Here is a 15822-nt window from a genome sequence, read left to right as displayed (position 1 = left end):
AGAAAAAAGAAATATCCAGAAAAAATAGAATAGAACAGAGTAGAGTAGAGTCGGGAGCTTAAAACACACTTATTTATGTGCGCAGGACTGGACTAGATTTTTAAATTTTTAAATTTTTAAATTTTAAATTTATATCGATTTTAATTGGTCTTAGTATTTATATTAGTTTTAATAATTCTGTTAGAATAAGTTTTTACTTGTGTTCTTAATTTGTATTTATATGTTCTTTTATATGTCTGTGAACCGCCCTGAGTCCTTCGGGAGATAGGGCGGTATACAAATATGATTAAATAAATAAATAAATAAATAAATAAATAAATAAATAAATAAATAAATAAATAAATAAATAAAAATAAATAAATAAATAGAGTAGAGTAGAGTAGAATAGAATAGAATAAAATAATGGAATGGAATGGAATGGAATGGAATGGAATGGAATGGAATGGAATGGAATAGAATAGAATAGAATAGAATAGAATAGAATAGAATAGAATAGAATAGAATAGAATAGAATAGAATAGAATTCTTTATTGGCCAAGTGTGATTGGACACACAAGGAATTTGTCTTTGGTGCATATGCTCCCAGTGTACATAAAAAGACAAGATACACTCATCAAGAATCACAGGGCACAACACCCAGTGACAGTCATGCAGTACAATAAGCAATCAAATCAAACTGGGAAAAGACAAAAGACATAAGAAACACATCAAAAAAACAACCTATGGGAGTTCACCCCCCCAAAAAAAACAACCCCATCCTCAGGCCTGGAAAAGCCAGATGTTCAAGATTTTAACCTTCCATAAGTGTCTATGGAATTCAAAGGGCATTGGACTTAATCCACTTGTGGCTATGTAGGGATTTTAGGCTGGTCCCTCTTTTGACTCCTCCCGCAGGTTCTGCTACTCCTCCTACACCAGGGGTGTCAAACTCGATTTTTCCATGGGCCGGATCATCTGTCGTGAGCCGGTGGCGGGCGGGGAGGAGTCGGCAGGTGCATGTGCATGTAGGCCCCACTCCCGCCATCTGAGCTGTATTCTGTTCACACGTGTGAAGGTTGGGATAGCGTGGGCCAGGCCAAAGTGACGGGGGCCTTCCCCTTACAATTTCCAGGACGGCCGCACGAGACAGATCCGACCACATCTTGAGTTTGACATCCCTGTCCTACACTAATACATTCATTTGCTCCTGCGGGACAGTGCCATTTTTCTTTCTTTCTTTAACTTTTTCTTCTTCTTTTTTCCTAATAAAGAAAAAAGAAGAAAGAGCAATAGAAAAAAGCGAACGTTTTCCAAAGAGTCTCTGGACTTTTTCCAAACCCTGAATGAGATACACCAGTGTCGGCGAACCTATGGCACCGACACCATCCCACGAACAATGCGCGGCCTCGCTGGCTCCTATTCCGCATTCCTGTGATCACATGCGCACCGGTCAGTTGGCCGTCGTGTGCGCAGGAGCGGCGGAACCCAGAAGAGCGATGTTCAGGCACACACGCGCAGGCTGGCACCCAACCTTCTGGGTTGACGTTGCGTGCATGCGCGATGGCCAGCTGTTCATTGGACGCGCTTCCATGTGGTATCCGGGTGCCGGTTCGCGCATGCATGATGACCATTGCTCTTTTGGGTATCAGCGCTCTCACGCGCGCAAAGGCCAGCCAGGCCGCGCATACCTCGCAGGATGGTTTTGCGTGCCACTTCCAGCACGCAGGCTGGCACACGGGGACGTCAAAGGTTCACCATCACTGAGTTACACAGTTATATAAGGAATGCCTAATTGGGAGCACTTTTAGCCTGTAAGCAAGATCCACATGGAATCTAAGCTGCTTCTACGCGGGTCCCCCTCAAAATATCTAAATAAATTTAAATTAAACCTCAAATCTACAGCATCTATTTTCCTTAGATTTAATATCTCCAATTACTGATATTGCCATGGGAAATTGTAGCTTAGGTATTTTGGATAAAACGATCATACTAGGCTTCGAGATTGTTTTTTTTCCCCATCTTTTATAATTATAATTTCCTTATCTTATCCCTTTCAACCGCATGGATTGAATTGTGTCTTTCTAACCCATTCTGCAAGTCTGCTTTTTTTTTCCAGCCTCAGAAAAGCAGCTGGAAACTGAATTTGTAATCAAGGCAAGGGAAGATTTGCGGAAACCAAAGTACAAGATATAATTAGGGATCCTTCTTTGCCATTTATCTCCATGCAGAACATAATTTCCTTCTTTATTTTATGATGAAGAATGCATTTTTGCCAGTTTGGTCTAGAAGTTAAGTAACCAGGCTAGAAAGCAAGGGGCTCTGAGTTCAAGTCCTGCCTTAGCCATGAAAGCAGGCTGGGTGACTTTGGGCCAATCACCAGGAGACGGTGAGTTCTAGTCCCACTTTAGTCTTGAAAGCCACCTGAGTGATCTTCGGCCAATCAGTTTCTCTCAACCCAACCTACCTTAAAGGGTTGTTGTAATCATGGAAAATAGGAGGAGGGAGGTGTGTTGTATATGTTTGCCATCTTGCCATTTTTTTTCTGAAATTGTATAGGATCTCCTGCTTGAGCAGGGGACTAGAGTAGAAGACTCCAAAGTTTCTTGCAATTCTATTATTCTGTTATATATGGAACACATACTATACTACAACTACAAAGTATGGTTCAATGCATGAAATGATCAAAGGGTCTGTATTGACCAAGTCAGTAAATTCATCAATTCAAATATAATCTCCCAAATTATTTTACCATGTGGGGAATTCCCTGAACTTTTGTTTGCTTGTCCACTCGTTTATAGGCCATTGATCTCAGTAGAACAAACTCAAATGAATACAAAATAAATGGATTTGATAGGAGAGGGAAACGGAGAGAAGGGGGGATTAAATTAACGTTCTGTCCCAGCTTCTCAACCCTGCTGTGATTCATGGCTCCATAATGCTGAGCCAATAGTCCACCATCAGGTCAATCCAACTAAACAACTAATGTCCCTCTTGTGTAACTTGGCTGTGTTTTGGAGAAAATGAGAAAAAAAATTCTTTTGCCTTCAGGCCATGGCTTCAAACATCAGCAGCCAAAATAAGCTGAAATGGATCCAAGGATCAACTTTATCTTAAGTCAGCAGATTCAGAAATGATTTCCTGTCCTTTTCTCTTGAATTGTGTCTTAAATCTCTACACTAACAATCCTGGAAGAATTTGGAGCATTTTTTGAGACGTAAAGCTAATGATATTTTTTTCTAAAAATAATTGAAAGTCGTTGTATACACTTTATTTATTTATTTTTGTTTTGTGTTTCAATTACAAATTCTTTATCAAGAGATTAAATGCAGGAAAGCAATGAACATTAAAATTTGTGGGTTTTTTAAAAAATGGTTGTGGTTGTGATCTTCGTGGTTGCTATTTACTGTTATTTTTCTGCTCTTTTGCCTTTTAAGAATTAATCAGTTTGCAGGTATAAAGTTTTCCACTATTTTCCACTATTTAAATAGTTAAAGACATAAGCATGTAAATTCACACCATTGTCTTATCATATCTCATGTCAGTTTTGGAAGGAATTTTTTTCTTTTTCTTTTTGCTTCTTAACTGCCACATATTTTAGCTGGGGAAGTTGGGAGGAGGTTGTTGTTGGAGCGGTAGAAAGTTAGTCATAACAACATTCCGTATTCAAGGACATCCTGCGTCTGACAGAGACTGCCTGAAGATTGTATCCAATTGAGTGTGAAGAGTTGATTGGACAATGTGATGAACTTGTGGGTGTGGGCAGTGGTGGGATTCATGTAATATAACAACCAGTTCTCTGCCCTAATGATTTCTTCCAACAACCAGTTTGCCAAACTGCTCAGAAAGTTAACAACCGGTTCTCCCGAAGTGGTGCGAACTGGCTGAATCCCACCACTGGGCGTGGGGCAGGGCTGTGAACTGTCAACTGGGTGTGGAAAACCTGGAAGCTTTCAGTTTCGGGTTTTCCCAGCTGTGCCAACGTGACATCTCTAATAAATTGGAACTTTGAGGAACCTCAAGCCTCAGAGCTTTATTTCGTTGGGGGTGTTCCTTGGAACCCTGACATCTCACTTTTGAAAATTTTTTGATTGCCCTAGTCCTTATGCATTCATTTTTAGTTGCTTCTGACTGTGTAAGACAGGGGTGTCAACCTCGAGTCGTCATGGTGTCGTCACATGACGGATCATGACTTCCCCCCCCCTTCACTAAACTGGGTGTGGGCGTGGCCAACATGTGACACATCTGGCCCATGGGCCGCGAGTTTGACACCCCTGGTATAAGAGCTTGGTAAATGAGGTGTGAAAAAAACCTGAAAAGTTGCTTATACCTTCATTAGCAGCAATAGCAACACAATCACTGTATATAAAAATTCCAAGGAAATCATGCAGAACAATTACCGTAACACAAAATCGGCACCATCGATCTCCTGCCCGCATCCGCTGTTCTTCAAAATTCCTCCATTTCCAACCACCGCACATTTCTTAAACTGGGAACGAGAATAGGGCATCTCCTACAGCAAAGCAGAAGAAGCCAAAAAACTAGGAACAATTCTTGGAAAAGCCGTAGCCATTTCTCCCAAAGGTGCTTTTTCAAGAGGCAACTGGACTTAACCAGTGGTGAAATTCAATTTTTTTTTACTACCGGTTCTGTGGGCGTGGCTTGGTGGGCGTGGTGTGACTTGGTGGGCGTGGCAGGGAAAGGATACTGCAAACTCTCCATTCCCACTTTACTCCAAGGGAAGGATATTCCAAAATCCCCATTCCCTCCACACTCCAAGGGAAGGATGTCGCAGAATCTCCATTCTCTCCACACTCCTGGGGGAAGGATACTGCAAAATCTCCATTCCCACCCCACTCCAGGGGAAGGCTATAGCAAAATCTCCATTCCCTCCACACTCTAGGGCAGTGGTTCCCAACCTTTTCTTGTTTGAGGCACAACCTTTTCTTGTTTGAGGCACCCTTGGAAAGCCTTTCAAAAGTTCCCGGCACCCTTATAAGAAAATAGATATTTAAAATCTCCGTAGCTCAAAAGTTCCCGGCACCCTCAAAAGATCTCACGGCACCCCTTAGTGCCGCGGCACACTGGTTGGGAACCACTGCTCTAGGGGAAGAATATTGCAAAATCCCCATTCCCACTCCACTCCAGGGGAAAGATATTGCAAAATCTCCATTCCCTTCACACTCCAGGGAAAGGATACTGCAAAATCTCCATTCCCTCCACACTCCAGGAGGATATTGCAAAATCTCCATTCCCACCCCACTCTGGGGCCAGCCAGAGGTGGTATTTGCCGCTTCTCCGAACTACTCAAAATTTCCACTACCAGTTCTCCAGAACCTGTCAGAACCTGCTGGATTTCACCCCTGGACTTAACAGAAAGTCCGGCTGCCTCTTGAAAAAAGTACCTTTGGGACAACCATGACCTGGACGGCTGAGAATCTCCATAGACATTCGTACACATTTACCTTGAGGGAAAGGAGGGCAGATGTTGACCCTGTACAGGTACAGCAGATGGGCAGTGCACTGCAAAGGTAAAAAGGTGCTTTGGAGCAGCTAGGTGACACCCAGCTACAAATCCTTTAAAACAGGGGTCTCCAACCTTGGCAACTTTAAGACTTGTGGACTTCAACTCCCAGAGTTTTTCAGCCAGCAAAGCCAAGCTGGCTGAGGAACTCTGGGAGTTGAAGTCCACAAGTCTTAAAGTTGCCAAGGTTGGAGACCCCTGTTTTAAAGCAGCTGCCTCTTTTTTTGAATGAACATGTGTTCTCTGTGGCCTGAGATGCTATCTCTGGACTGCAAACTGTAATTGATAACGAATCAGGAGGAGAGAGAGGCATACAAAATAGGTGTGTAAAAATTTCACATTATCATTGAGTATTATTACTATTTAACTTATTGATTTTTTATTTATTGATTTTATTTTGTCACATCATATAAAAGATTATATAGTATATAAAAATATATATGAGTAAATATTAGGAGGTATAAGCATATCTATATATATATAGGAAGAAGAAAAGAAAAACAATAGGACAGGAACGGTAGGCACGTTTGTGCGCTTATGCACACCCCTTATGGTCCTCTTAGGAATGGGGTGAGGTCAATAGTAGAAAGTCTTTGGTTAAAGCTTTTAGGATTATGGGAAGAGACCACAGAGTCAGGTAAAGTATTCCAAGCACTGATGATTCTGTTACAGAAGTCGTATTTTCTGTAATCTAGATTAAAACGGTTAACATTAAGTTTAAATCTGTTGGTTGCTCTTGTATTATTGCAATTAAAGCTGAAGTAGTCTTTAATAGGAAGGACATTACAATAGATGATTCTATGAGTTAAGCTTAGGTCTTGTCGAAGGTGACGGAGTTCCAAGTATATATTTATGTGTTCTATTTGGATGGGCCTCCACCCTGCAAAATGCAACTCTGGGTAGCTAACATAGGATTGGGCGGAAAAAAAGCAAGATGAACAAGAAATATAAAAGAACCACAACACCACAATCTAAAATAGCCAACCGAGGCCTTGAAGACAGCATACAGGTAGTCTGTAGAGATTCTCCGTCCTCCAGGTCTTGGTTGTCCCAGTTGCTTTTTCAGGAGACAACAGGATTTCCTGGTTTTTTCCTTTTGAAGATGTTTCGCTTCTCATCCAAGAAGCTTCTCCAGCTCATGAGGCAACTGGACTTTCTTGTTTTTTTCTTTCGAAGACGTTTCGCTTCTCATCCAAGAAGCTTCTTCAGCTCTGACTGGATGGTGGGAAATGGAAGGACTTATATTCCTTGCAGGCAGCTAGTCATTTGCATCCTTTTAGAGGGTAGTTGAAGCATTTGGAGGTTTATCTGTGTCCTCAGGGTCACCTGAGCAGTGTTCCTAGTTCCTATAGTCTGCAATTTTTCCTCTGGAAATCATTGACCAGCTTCAATGACCCTCAGAAAGGATGCAAATGACCAGCTGTCTACATAAATCTTTCCATTCTCCACTATCCTGTCAGAGCTGAAGAAGCTTCTTGGATGAGAATCGAAACGTCTTCAAAAGAAAAGACAAGTATGTCCAGTTGCCCCCTGAAAAAGCAGCCATACTTTGGGAGATCCAGGTAGTCCTTGATTTACGGCCACAATTAAGCCCAACATCTCTATTGCTAAGCAAGACAAACGTCACGTGATTTTTGTCCCATTTTATGACATTTTTTGCAGCAGTTGTTAAGTGAACCCCTGCAGTTGTTAAATTAGTACCACGGTCGTTAAGTGAATCTGGCTTCCCCTTTGACTTTGCTTGCCAGAAGGCTGCAGAAGGTGATCACGTGACCCCGGGACACTGCAACCGTCATAAATGTGAGTCGGTTGTTAAAGTGCCTGAATTTTGATCCCGTGACGATGGGGATGCCGCAACAGTTGTAAGTGCGAGGATCAGTCGTAAGTTTTTTTTTTTTTCATTGTTAGTTCACGCAGTCACTAAATGAATAAACCAAGGATTACCCTGTAGTAACAAAATTTTGAAAGCCTGATAGTATTTTCCCTTCCTTCTTCTTACATCGAAGAACATCAAGATGGACACTGTAAATGCCTTTCTCATTTAAACTGTTTCAACTCCTACCCTAGGAGTATAACGACGCTATAGAGCACTGCACACCAGAACAACTAGACACAAGAACAGTTTTTTCCCGAAGGCCATCACTCTGCTAAACAAATAATTCCCTCAACACTGTCAAACTATTTACTGAATCTGCACTACTATTAATCTTCTCATCGTTCCCATCACCAATCTCCTCCCACTTATGACTGTATGACTATAACTTGTTGCTGGCAATCCTTATGATTTATATTGCTATATTGATCATCAATTGTGTTGTAAATGTTGTACCTTGATGAACGTATCTTTTCTTTTATGTACACTGAGAGCATATGCACCAAGACAAATTCCTTGTGTGTCCAATCACACTTGGCCAATAAAATTCTATTCTTCTATTCTTCTTCTTCTTCTTCTCTCCTAGGCTGAGCTGACAGGCTCTGCAACCTTGTCTAAGGTGATCCGTGTGTTTCTCTAATGCAAGGACCGGTTAAGTGGAAAATTCCAGTCCTTCGTTAATACAGAGTATCTGCCAGGGATGTGAGCCAGCTCTTTGAAGCTTTAAATTGGATGAGAGCATATATGTATGCTCTCAAGTGGAAAGTTCAGATTTGATGAGCTGCAGGTAACATCAGCAAGGTAAACTGGCTTCTATTGACTGCTCTAAGAGGTTGGACCAGGGGTGAAATGCTCCCGGTTCGGACCAGATCGTCCAATCCGGTAGCGATGGCGGCGGGTGCTTTGGAGAACCGGTAGCAAAAATCCCTGCCCGCCCCCTCCCCCCATGCCCATCTGAGCCACGTAATCATCAGAAGTTTTTTTTAAAAACTTTTAAAAGCATTTTTTCTTCAGCTGAAGAAAAAATGCTTTTAAAAGTAAAAAAAAAAAGCCTCTGATGATTGCGCAGCTCAGTAGGGATCGTCAGAGGCTTTTAAAAGCGTTTTTTCTACAACCTCTTCAGCCGAAGAGGTTGTAGAAAAAAGGCTTTTAAAAGTTTTTTAAAAAAAAGGTGGCCACGGCGACCCGGTCACATTACCCTCCAAGCCATGCCTACAAAACCATTAGTAACAAATTTTACATTTCACCCGTGGGTTCGACATACAGTATTTGATGTATTTTCTTTGGCATCGTTCTTTATTTAACTTTTGTTGGAAACCACTACAAGGTGTCTCTTCCGGGAGAATGTCAGACAGAAATGCATATAAAATAAATTAAAAAACAGGCAGATCTTTTCTGGGGAATCTTGTAGGCGGTGAGGGGTCCTTGGTACTCTCTGAGCTTAGTAGTTTTCTCGCAGATATTTTATTACCAAACTAGGTAACTTCATCAGGGCATTAAGGTAGGTAGCACTAAGGATGCTATCTTGTTTGGTAATGAAACGTCTGGGTGTGGTGTGGCTTGGTAGGTGTGGCTTGGGCATGGCAGGGGAAGGATATTGCAAAATCTCCATTCCCATCCCACTCTGGGGCCAGCCAGAGGTGGTATTCAAACTGCCAGTTCTCCGAACTGCTCAAAATTTCCACTACTGGTTCTCCAGAACCTGTCAGAACCTGCTGGATTTCACCCCTGCTTCCAACTATACTAGGTGGCTAGGACGTTGAGCTTGTCGATCGAAAGGTCGGCAGTTCAGCGGTTCGAATCCCTAGTGCTGCCGTGTAACAGGGTGAGCTCCCGTTACTTGTCCCAGCTTCTGCCAACCTAGCATTTTCGAAAGCACGTAAAAATGCAAGTAGAAAAAATAGGGACCACCTTTGGTGGGAAGGGAATAGCGTTCCGTGCGCCTTTGGCATTGAGTCATGCCAGCCACATGATCACGGAGACGTCTTCGGACAGTGATGGCTCTTCGGCTTTGAAATGGAGATGATCACCACCCCCTAGAGTTGGCAACGACTAGCATGTATGTGCGAGGGGAACCTTTACCTTCACCTTTACCTATCCAACTATATTGTTGTGTTATTCTGCTTTAAGATGATGCAGAAGTTCCATTAGTGATCCTGCACACACCAAATCCTATTTGAGATTGAAACCAAAATACCCCCAAAGACCTTTTAGTTTTATCCTTTAAATTCCTAATGCAGCCTTCAATAACTGATACCTACCACATGGATTGAACTGTGATACCTATCAATCATCTAATCATCTAATGCCAGCTCCAGCCAAGTGGGGGAAACCATCTTTTGAATCATGGCACTCCTTCCGTGGAATGCCTTCTTGGACTCATCCGGTCTATCTTAGAGTCATTCTGATGGCTTATTATTTTTTTAAGTAGTTACGGTAGGAAACCAATTGGGAGTAACTACTGATTTTTAATTTTATTTTTTTTGTAAAGAAAATTTAAATACAGGTTTAATGTTTTTTTAAAAAAAACATTGATTCTGGAAAGCTCTAAAATGGATGAAAGAGCCCACCTGGATTTGAAATAAGATGTTGAAATTAATCATAAGAATCCTTCTCATGGGAAAATGCTGTTGTTTTGAATTTTTTTAAAAATGGATAGAATGGGACTTTGAAACTTGGACACTAGAGGGAGCCAGAAGGAATTATAGACCACAGTTAAAAGATCGCAACACTTAAAGTTGATTTACTGAGGCAAAATACTTCAACATCGGGTGTATTGAGAGATATTTGTGAACCATAGATACAGAAGTTAATTTTAACAGTATCTGCTATTCTATTCTGACTGTGTATGAAAGAGGAATAAGCTTTACCAGACAAGATAAACATTAATCTGAAAATAGATTTAAAAATGATAGACTACAACGATTATTTGGAAAAAGCTATTACACCAGCTCATATCTTAACAATTAAAAGGAATATACAAATAAATTAAAGAACAAGCTGGATAACAAGTTAACGTTTAAAGGCTTAAAAACAATAATTTTTAAAAACTTCTTAATGTATTTCAGAGCATTGTTTGAATGAATCAAGAAGAGGGCCATGAAAATATTTACAGGTCCCTCACATCCAGGACATAAACTGTTTCAACTCCTACCCTCAAAACGACGCTCTAGAGCACTGCACACCAGAACAACTAGACACAAGAACAGTTTTTTCCCGAAGGCCATCACTTTTCTAAACAAATAATTCCCTCAACACTGTCAAACTATTTACTAAATCTGCACTACTATTAATCGTCTCATAGTTCCCATCACCAATCTCTTTCCACTTATGACTGTATGACTGTAACTTTGTTGCTGGCAATCCTTATGATTTATATTAATATATTGACCATCAATTGTGTTGTAAATGTTGTACCTTGATGAACGTATCTTTTCTTTTATGTACACTGAGAGCGTATGCACCAAGACAAATTCCTTGTGTGTCCAATCACACTTGGCCAATAAAAAATTCTATTCTATTCTATTCTATTCTATTCTATTCTATTCTATTCTATTCTATTCTATTCTGTTCTATGTAGCCACTGCTCAAGAAAGTTGGAATTTAAAAAAAAAAAAACAACCCATAATGTAACAGCCAATATGAAACTAGCTCGGATTGCATGCATTCAGGTAAATCTATCTAGAATTTTTTTTAATTAGCTGTTCAGGCACTGTGAACTGTCAGGTCAACAAAACTGAACTGAATTGAACTGAGTAATCTTTATGGTCTTTTTCCCAATTTTGTACACATACCCTAGCTGAGAGATTGCTGACATTAAAAGGAATTTTATAAATCATTTGCTAACTATAACAAAATGGAGCCAAAAAAGAGACAACAAACTTACAGGCTTAAGATTTCGTCTCTGCTGTATTTGATGTCACAGTGCTGGGAAAAAAATTGCCGGTGACCTTGGCAGCTGATGATAGCAGATTAAGAAGGGCCAAGATGTTGACTCAGGGTGTTAGAAAGCGGGTGGATTCTTGCATATACAGAAACACCTTACAATGCTACTAATCTATGCATATATTAGTATTATATAATACTACTGTGTTTCCCCAAAAATAAGACCCTGTCTTATATTTTTCTTTGAACTCTGAAATAAGCGCTTGGCCTTATCGCCATGTGCTCAAAATCCCGATTGGGCTTATTATCAGGGGATGTCTTATTTTGGGGGAAACAGGGTAATAATAATAATGTTAATAATAGTATTATAATATAATACTAACGCAGTGGCTACGATGCTGAGCTTGTTGATCGAAAGATTGGCAGTTCAGCAGTTCGAATCCCTAGCGCCATGTAACGGGGTGAGCTCCCGTTGCTTGTCCCAGCTTCTGCCAACCTAGCAGTTCGAAAGCACGTAAAAAATGCAAGTAGAAAAATAGGGACCAGTTTGGTGGGAAGGTAACAGCATTCTGTGCGCCTTTGGCATTGAGTCACGCCAGCCACATGACCACAGATATGTCTTCAGACAGCGTTGGCTCTTCGGCTTTGAAACGGAGACGAGCACTGCCCCCTAGATTCGGAAACGACTAGCACATATGTGCGAGGGGAACCTTTACCTTTATGCATATAGTCCTCACAAGACTTCATTTAGTGACTATTCACAATTACAACAGCACTGAAAAAAGTGACTTATGACTGTTTTTCACATTACGACCCTTGCAGCATCCCCATGGTCACACGTTCAAAATCTAGACAACTGGCTCATATTTATGACAGTTGCTGTCTCCCGGGGTTGTGTGATCTCCTTTTGCGACCTTCTGACAAGTAAAAGTCAATGGGGAAGCCAGATTTATTTCACAGTTGTGTTACTAACACCTGCAGTGGTTCACTTAACAACTGTGGCCAGACAGGTTGTAAAATGGAGCAAGACTCACTCAACAACTTAGCAACAAACATTTTGGTCATATGTCGTTTATGAGTTTGCAACCTAGAAACAAATGTGATTTTAAAAAATAATGAAAGCATGCATGGCACATAAAAGAAAATACTGTAAACAATCCATTAGGGCTGTGAGGATAGCATAGTAGATTGTTTACAGGCAACTAACAGGTGGCAAATTTAATACGTGCAACATTTCTGGGTAATCCCCTGCTCTCCAAGAGCTGGAAAAATATACTGGCCTCTCTAACCACCCAATTAACCATGGAGGCAAAGTTATTAGTCAGTTTTCTACTACAAGGTCAACTGCAGTAAATGCAGGGATGAAATCCAGCAGGTTCTGACAGGTTCTGGAGAACCGGTAGCGGAAATTTTGAGTAGTTCGGAGAACTGGCAAATACCACCTCTGGCTGGCCCCAGAGTGGGGTGGGAATGGAGATTTTGCAATATCTTTCCCCCAGGAGTTGGGAGGAAATGAGGATTTTGCAATATCCTTCCCCCAGGAGTGGGGAGGGAATGGGGATTTTGGAATATCCTTCCCCCAGGAATGGGGAGGGAATGGGGATTTTGGAATATCCTTCCCCCAGGAGTTGGGAGGAAATGAGGATTTTGCAATATCCTTCCCCCAGGAGTGGGGAGGGAATGGGGATTTTGCAATATCCTTCCCCCAGGAGTGGGGAGGGAATGGGGATTTTGGAATATCCTTCCCCCGGGAGTTGGGAGGAAATGAGGATTTTGCAATATCCTTCCCCCAGGAGTGGGGAGGGAATGGGGATTTTGGAATATCCTTCCCCCAGGAATGGGGAGGGAATGGGGATTTTGGAATATCCTTCCCCCAGGAATGGGGAGGGAATGGAGATTTTGCAGTATCCTTACCCTGCCACGACCAAGCCACGCCGACCAAGCCACACCATGCCCACCAAGCCACGCCTACAGAACCGGTAGAAAAAAAAAATTAGATTTCACCACTGAATAAATGCTTTCCCAAGGTAGAAGAAATCTAGAATCTAAAAGCCAAATGGCAGAGAAAGTCTTGAGAACTGAATGTTAGATACCGGAAAATGATTGGAGTTATCTAACTCAGGGGTCTCCAGACTTAGCAATTTTACATCTCGTGGGACTTCGGCTCCCAGAATTCCTCAGCCAGCCATGACTGAGGACTTCTGAGTTGGCTGAGGAATTCTGGAAGTTGAAGTCTGGCTGAATGGCTGGCTGGGGAATTCTGGGAGCTGAAGTCCACAAGTCTTAAAATTGCCAAGTTTGGAGATTCCTGATGTAACTCCCAGAGACTTTGGGAAAAAGTAAAATTCGAAATAACTTCAAAATGAATAATAACCAAAGAGGTGGGAAGCAAAGGTCAATCCAGCAAACAGCTGGATTAATAGAATTTTTATTTTTATTTTATTTTTTTATTGGCCAAGTGTGATTGGACACACAAGGAATTTGTCTTGGTGCATATGCTCTCAGTGTACATAAAAGAAAAGATACCTTCATCATGGTACAACATTTACAACACAAATGATGGTCAATATATCAATATAAATGTCCTCCTTTGAACAATCCTCTGTTTGCTAAATAAACCACAGTAGGCTGAGGGTCACACGACACCAAAACAGAATAAATTCCATTATCATGTGATGTAGAGTCGAACTCAACCAATAAGTTAGTGGATCAAATCTCCCTGCAGCTACCAACTGATTCCATGTCCTCATTTAAATTATGTTGATTGGCCATTTTCCACATAGCTAGGGACCAATTCTAGAATACAGCTCACCTGTTTGGAACCCTCACCATATCTCTGACATCAATACAATTGAACGTGTCCAGAAATATTTTACAAGAAGAGTTCTCCATTCCTCTGTAAACAACAAAATACCTTATCCCACTAGACTTGAAATCCTGGGCTTGGAAAACTTGGAACTCCGTCGCCTTCGACAAGACCTAAGTTTAACTCATAGAATCATCTATTGTAATGTCCTTCCTGTCAAAGACTACTTCAGCTTTAATTGCAATAATACAAGAGCAACCAATAGATTTAAACTTAATGTCAACCGCTTTAATCTAGATTGCAGAAAATATGACTTCTGTAACAGAATCATCAGTGCTTGGAATACTTTACCTGACTCTGTGGTCTCTTCTCATAATCCTAAAAGCTTTAACCAAAAACTTTCTACTATTGACCTCACCCCATTCCTAAGAGGACCATAAGGGGCGTGCATAAGCGCACAAACGTGCCTACCGTTCCTGTCCTATTGTTTTTCTTTTCTTCTTCCTATATATATATATATATATATATATATATATATATATATATATATATATATATATATATATATATATATATATATATATATATATATATATATATATATATATATATATATATATACACATACATACACATATATATATGCTCATACCTTTATATACTATATAACCTTTCTGTATGATAGTTACATATATTGTTGTGACAAAATAAAAATAAATTTTAAAAAAATATCTCTGTGATGTGCTGTGCTAAATATAAATTATTGCTGCCTATCTCTTGATATGCAGGAATGAGATGGCAGACTGCAGAGTAATCAGAGCAGCCATGAAGGGAATCGCAGCAATAGAAAGTCAACGTAATTCACTTATTTATTTCAGATCTTTTCTCGCTTTTCATACTTGCTACAAAATCCAGGTTAATGTCTTTGCATCCAACCACAGGGATCAGAGCTACGGGTAGTCCTCAAACTTACGACCCACAATTGAGCCCAACATTTATGGTGCTAAGTGAGAAATTTTGGTTGCCACAATGTAAAAAAAGATGTGGAGACTCTAGAAAGAGTGCAGAGAAGAGCAACAAAGATGATTAGGGGACTGGAGGCTAAAACATACGAAGAACGGTTGCAGGAACTGGGCATGGCTAGTTTAATGAAAAGAAGGACTAGGGGAGACACGATAGTGTGAGAATGGATGGAAAGCTATTCTTTTATAAAATGTATCAGAAGAATTATAAAATACTTTAAGTCAATAACTCTTACTGCAAGCCTCAGCAGCGAGGCCAAATAAAAACCACAAATGATACTTCCTGAATGTTCAAGGAAGTAAGCCCACGCTCCGGACAAATGGTAAAAGACAAGATAAGATAGATCCGTTGTAAGAAGGGAGGGGTACTCACGTTTGTCATAAACACAGAATGTTAGGTGTGAGGTGACGTACAGTATATTATGTGGAAATGTATAAATGCCTGGTGTGAAACTTGAAAAGTCCGCTTCACAATCTCAATCCAAATTGGGAAGGGACGTGGAGGTCTGCCTTTGCAAATGCCAATTCAAGAAACCTTCTTTGTTCGCACATCAGAGTTGTCTGTCGAATTAGTGAGTATAAATTTTGGATGTTTTAAAACCTCACAACAGCAGTGTTCCAATATCTCAGGGGCTGCCACAAAGAAGAGGGAGTCAAGCTATTCTCCAAAGCACCTGAGGGTAGAACAAGAAGCAATGGGTGGAAACTAATCAAGGAGAGAAGCAACTTAGAACTA

The 15822-nt window shown here is 40.7% G+C and overlaps 1 protein-coding gene across 2 annotated transcripts in view; it reads right to left on the bottom strand.

The window, feature by feature from the left end:
- ST8SIA5 (ST8 alpha-N-acetyl-neuraminide alpha-2,8-sialyltransferase 5) overlaps positions 1–15822 on the bottom strand; it is a 65199-nt gene that overhangs the window by 3612 nt on the left and 45765 nt on the right. For both annotated transcript variants that reach the window (XM_058173164.1, XM_058173165.1), the window contains one exon: positions 4377–4489. In XM_058173164.1, the coding sequence (XP_058029147.1) occupies positions 4377–4489 (113 nt within the window). The remainder of the gene's footprint in view (positions 1–4376; positions 4490–15822) is intronic.

This window comes from Ahaetulla prasina, chromosome 2 (assembly GCF_028640845.1).
Source record: "Ahaetulla prasina isolate Xishuangbanna chromosome 2, ASM2864084v1, whole genome shotgun sequence".
In the NCBI taxonomy this organism is placed as follows: domain Eukaryota; kingdom Metazoa; phylum Chordata; class Lepidosauria; order Squamata; family Colubridae; genus Ahaetulla; species Ahaetulla prasina.
The sequence above is the reverse complement of the archived record's forward strand: the minus strand, read 5'-3'. Positions and strand labels throughout refer to the sequence as shown.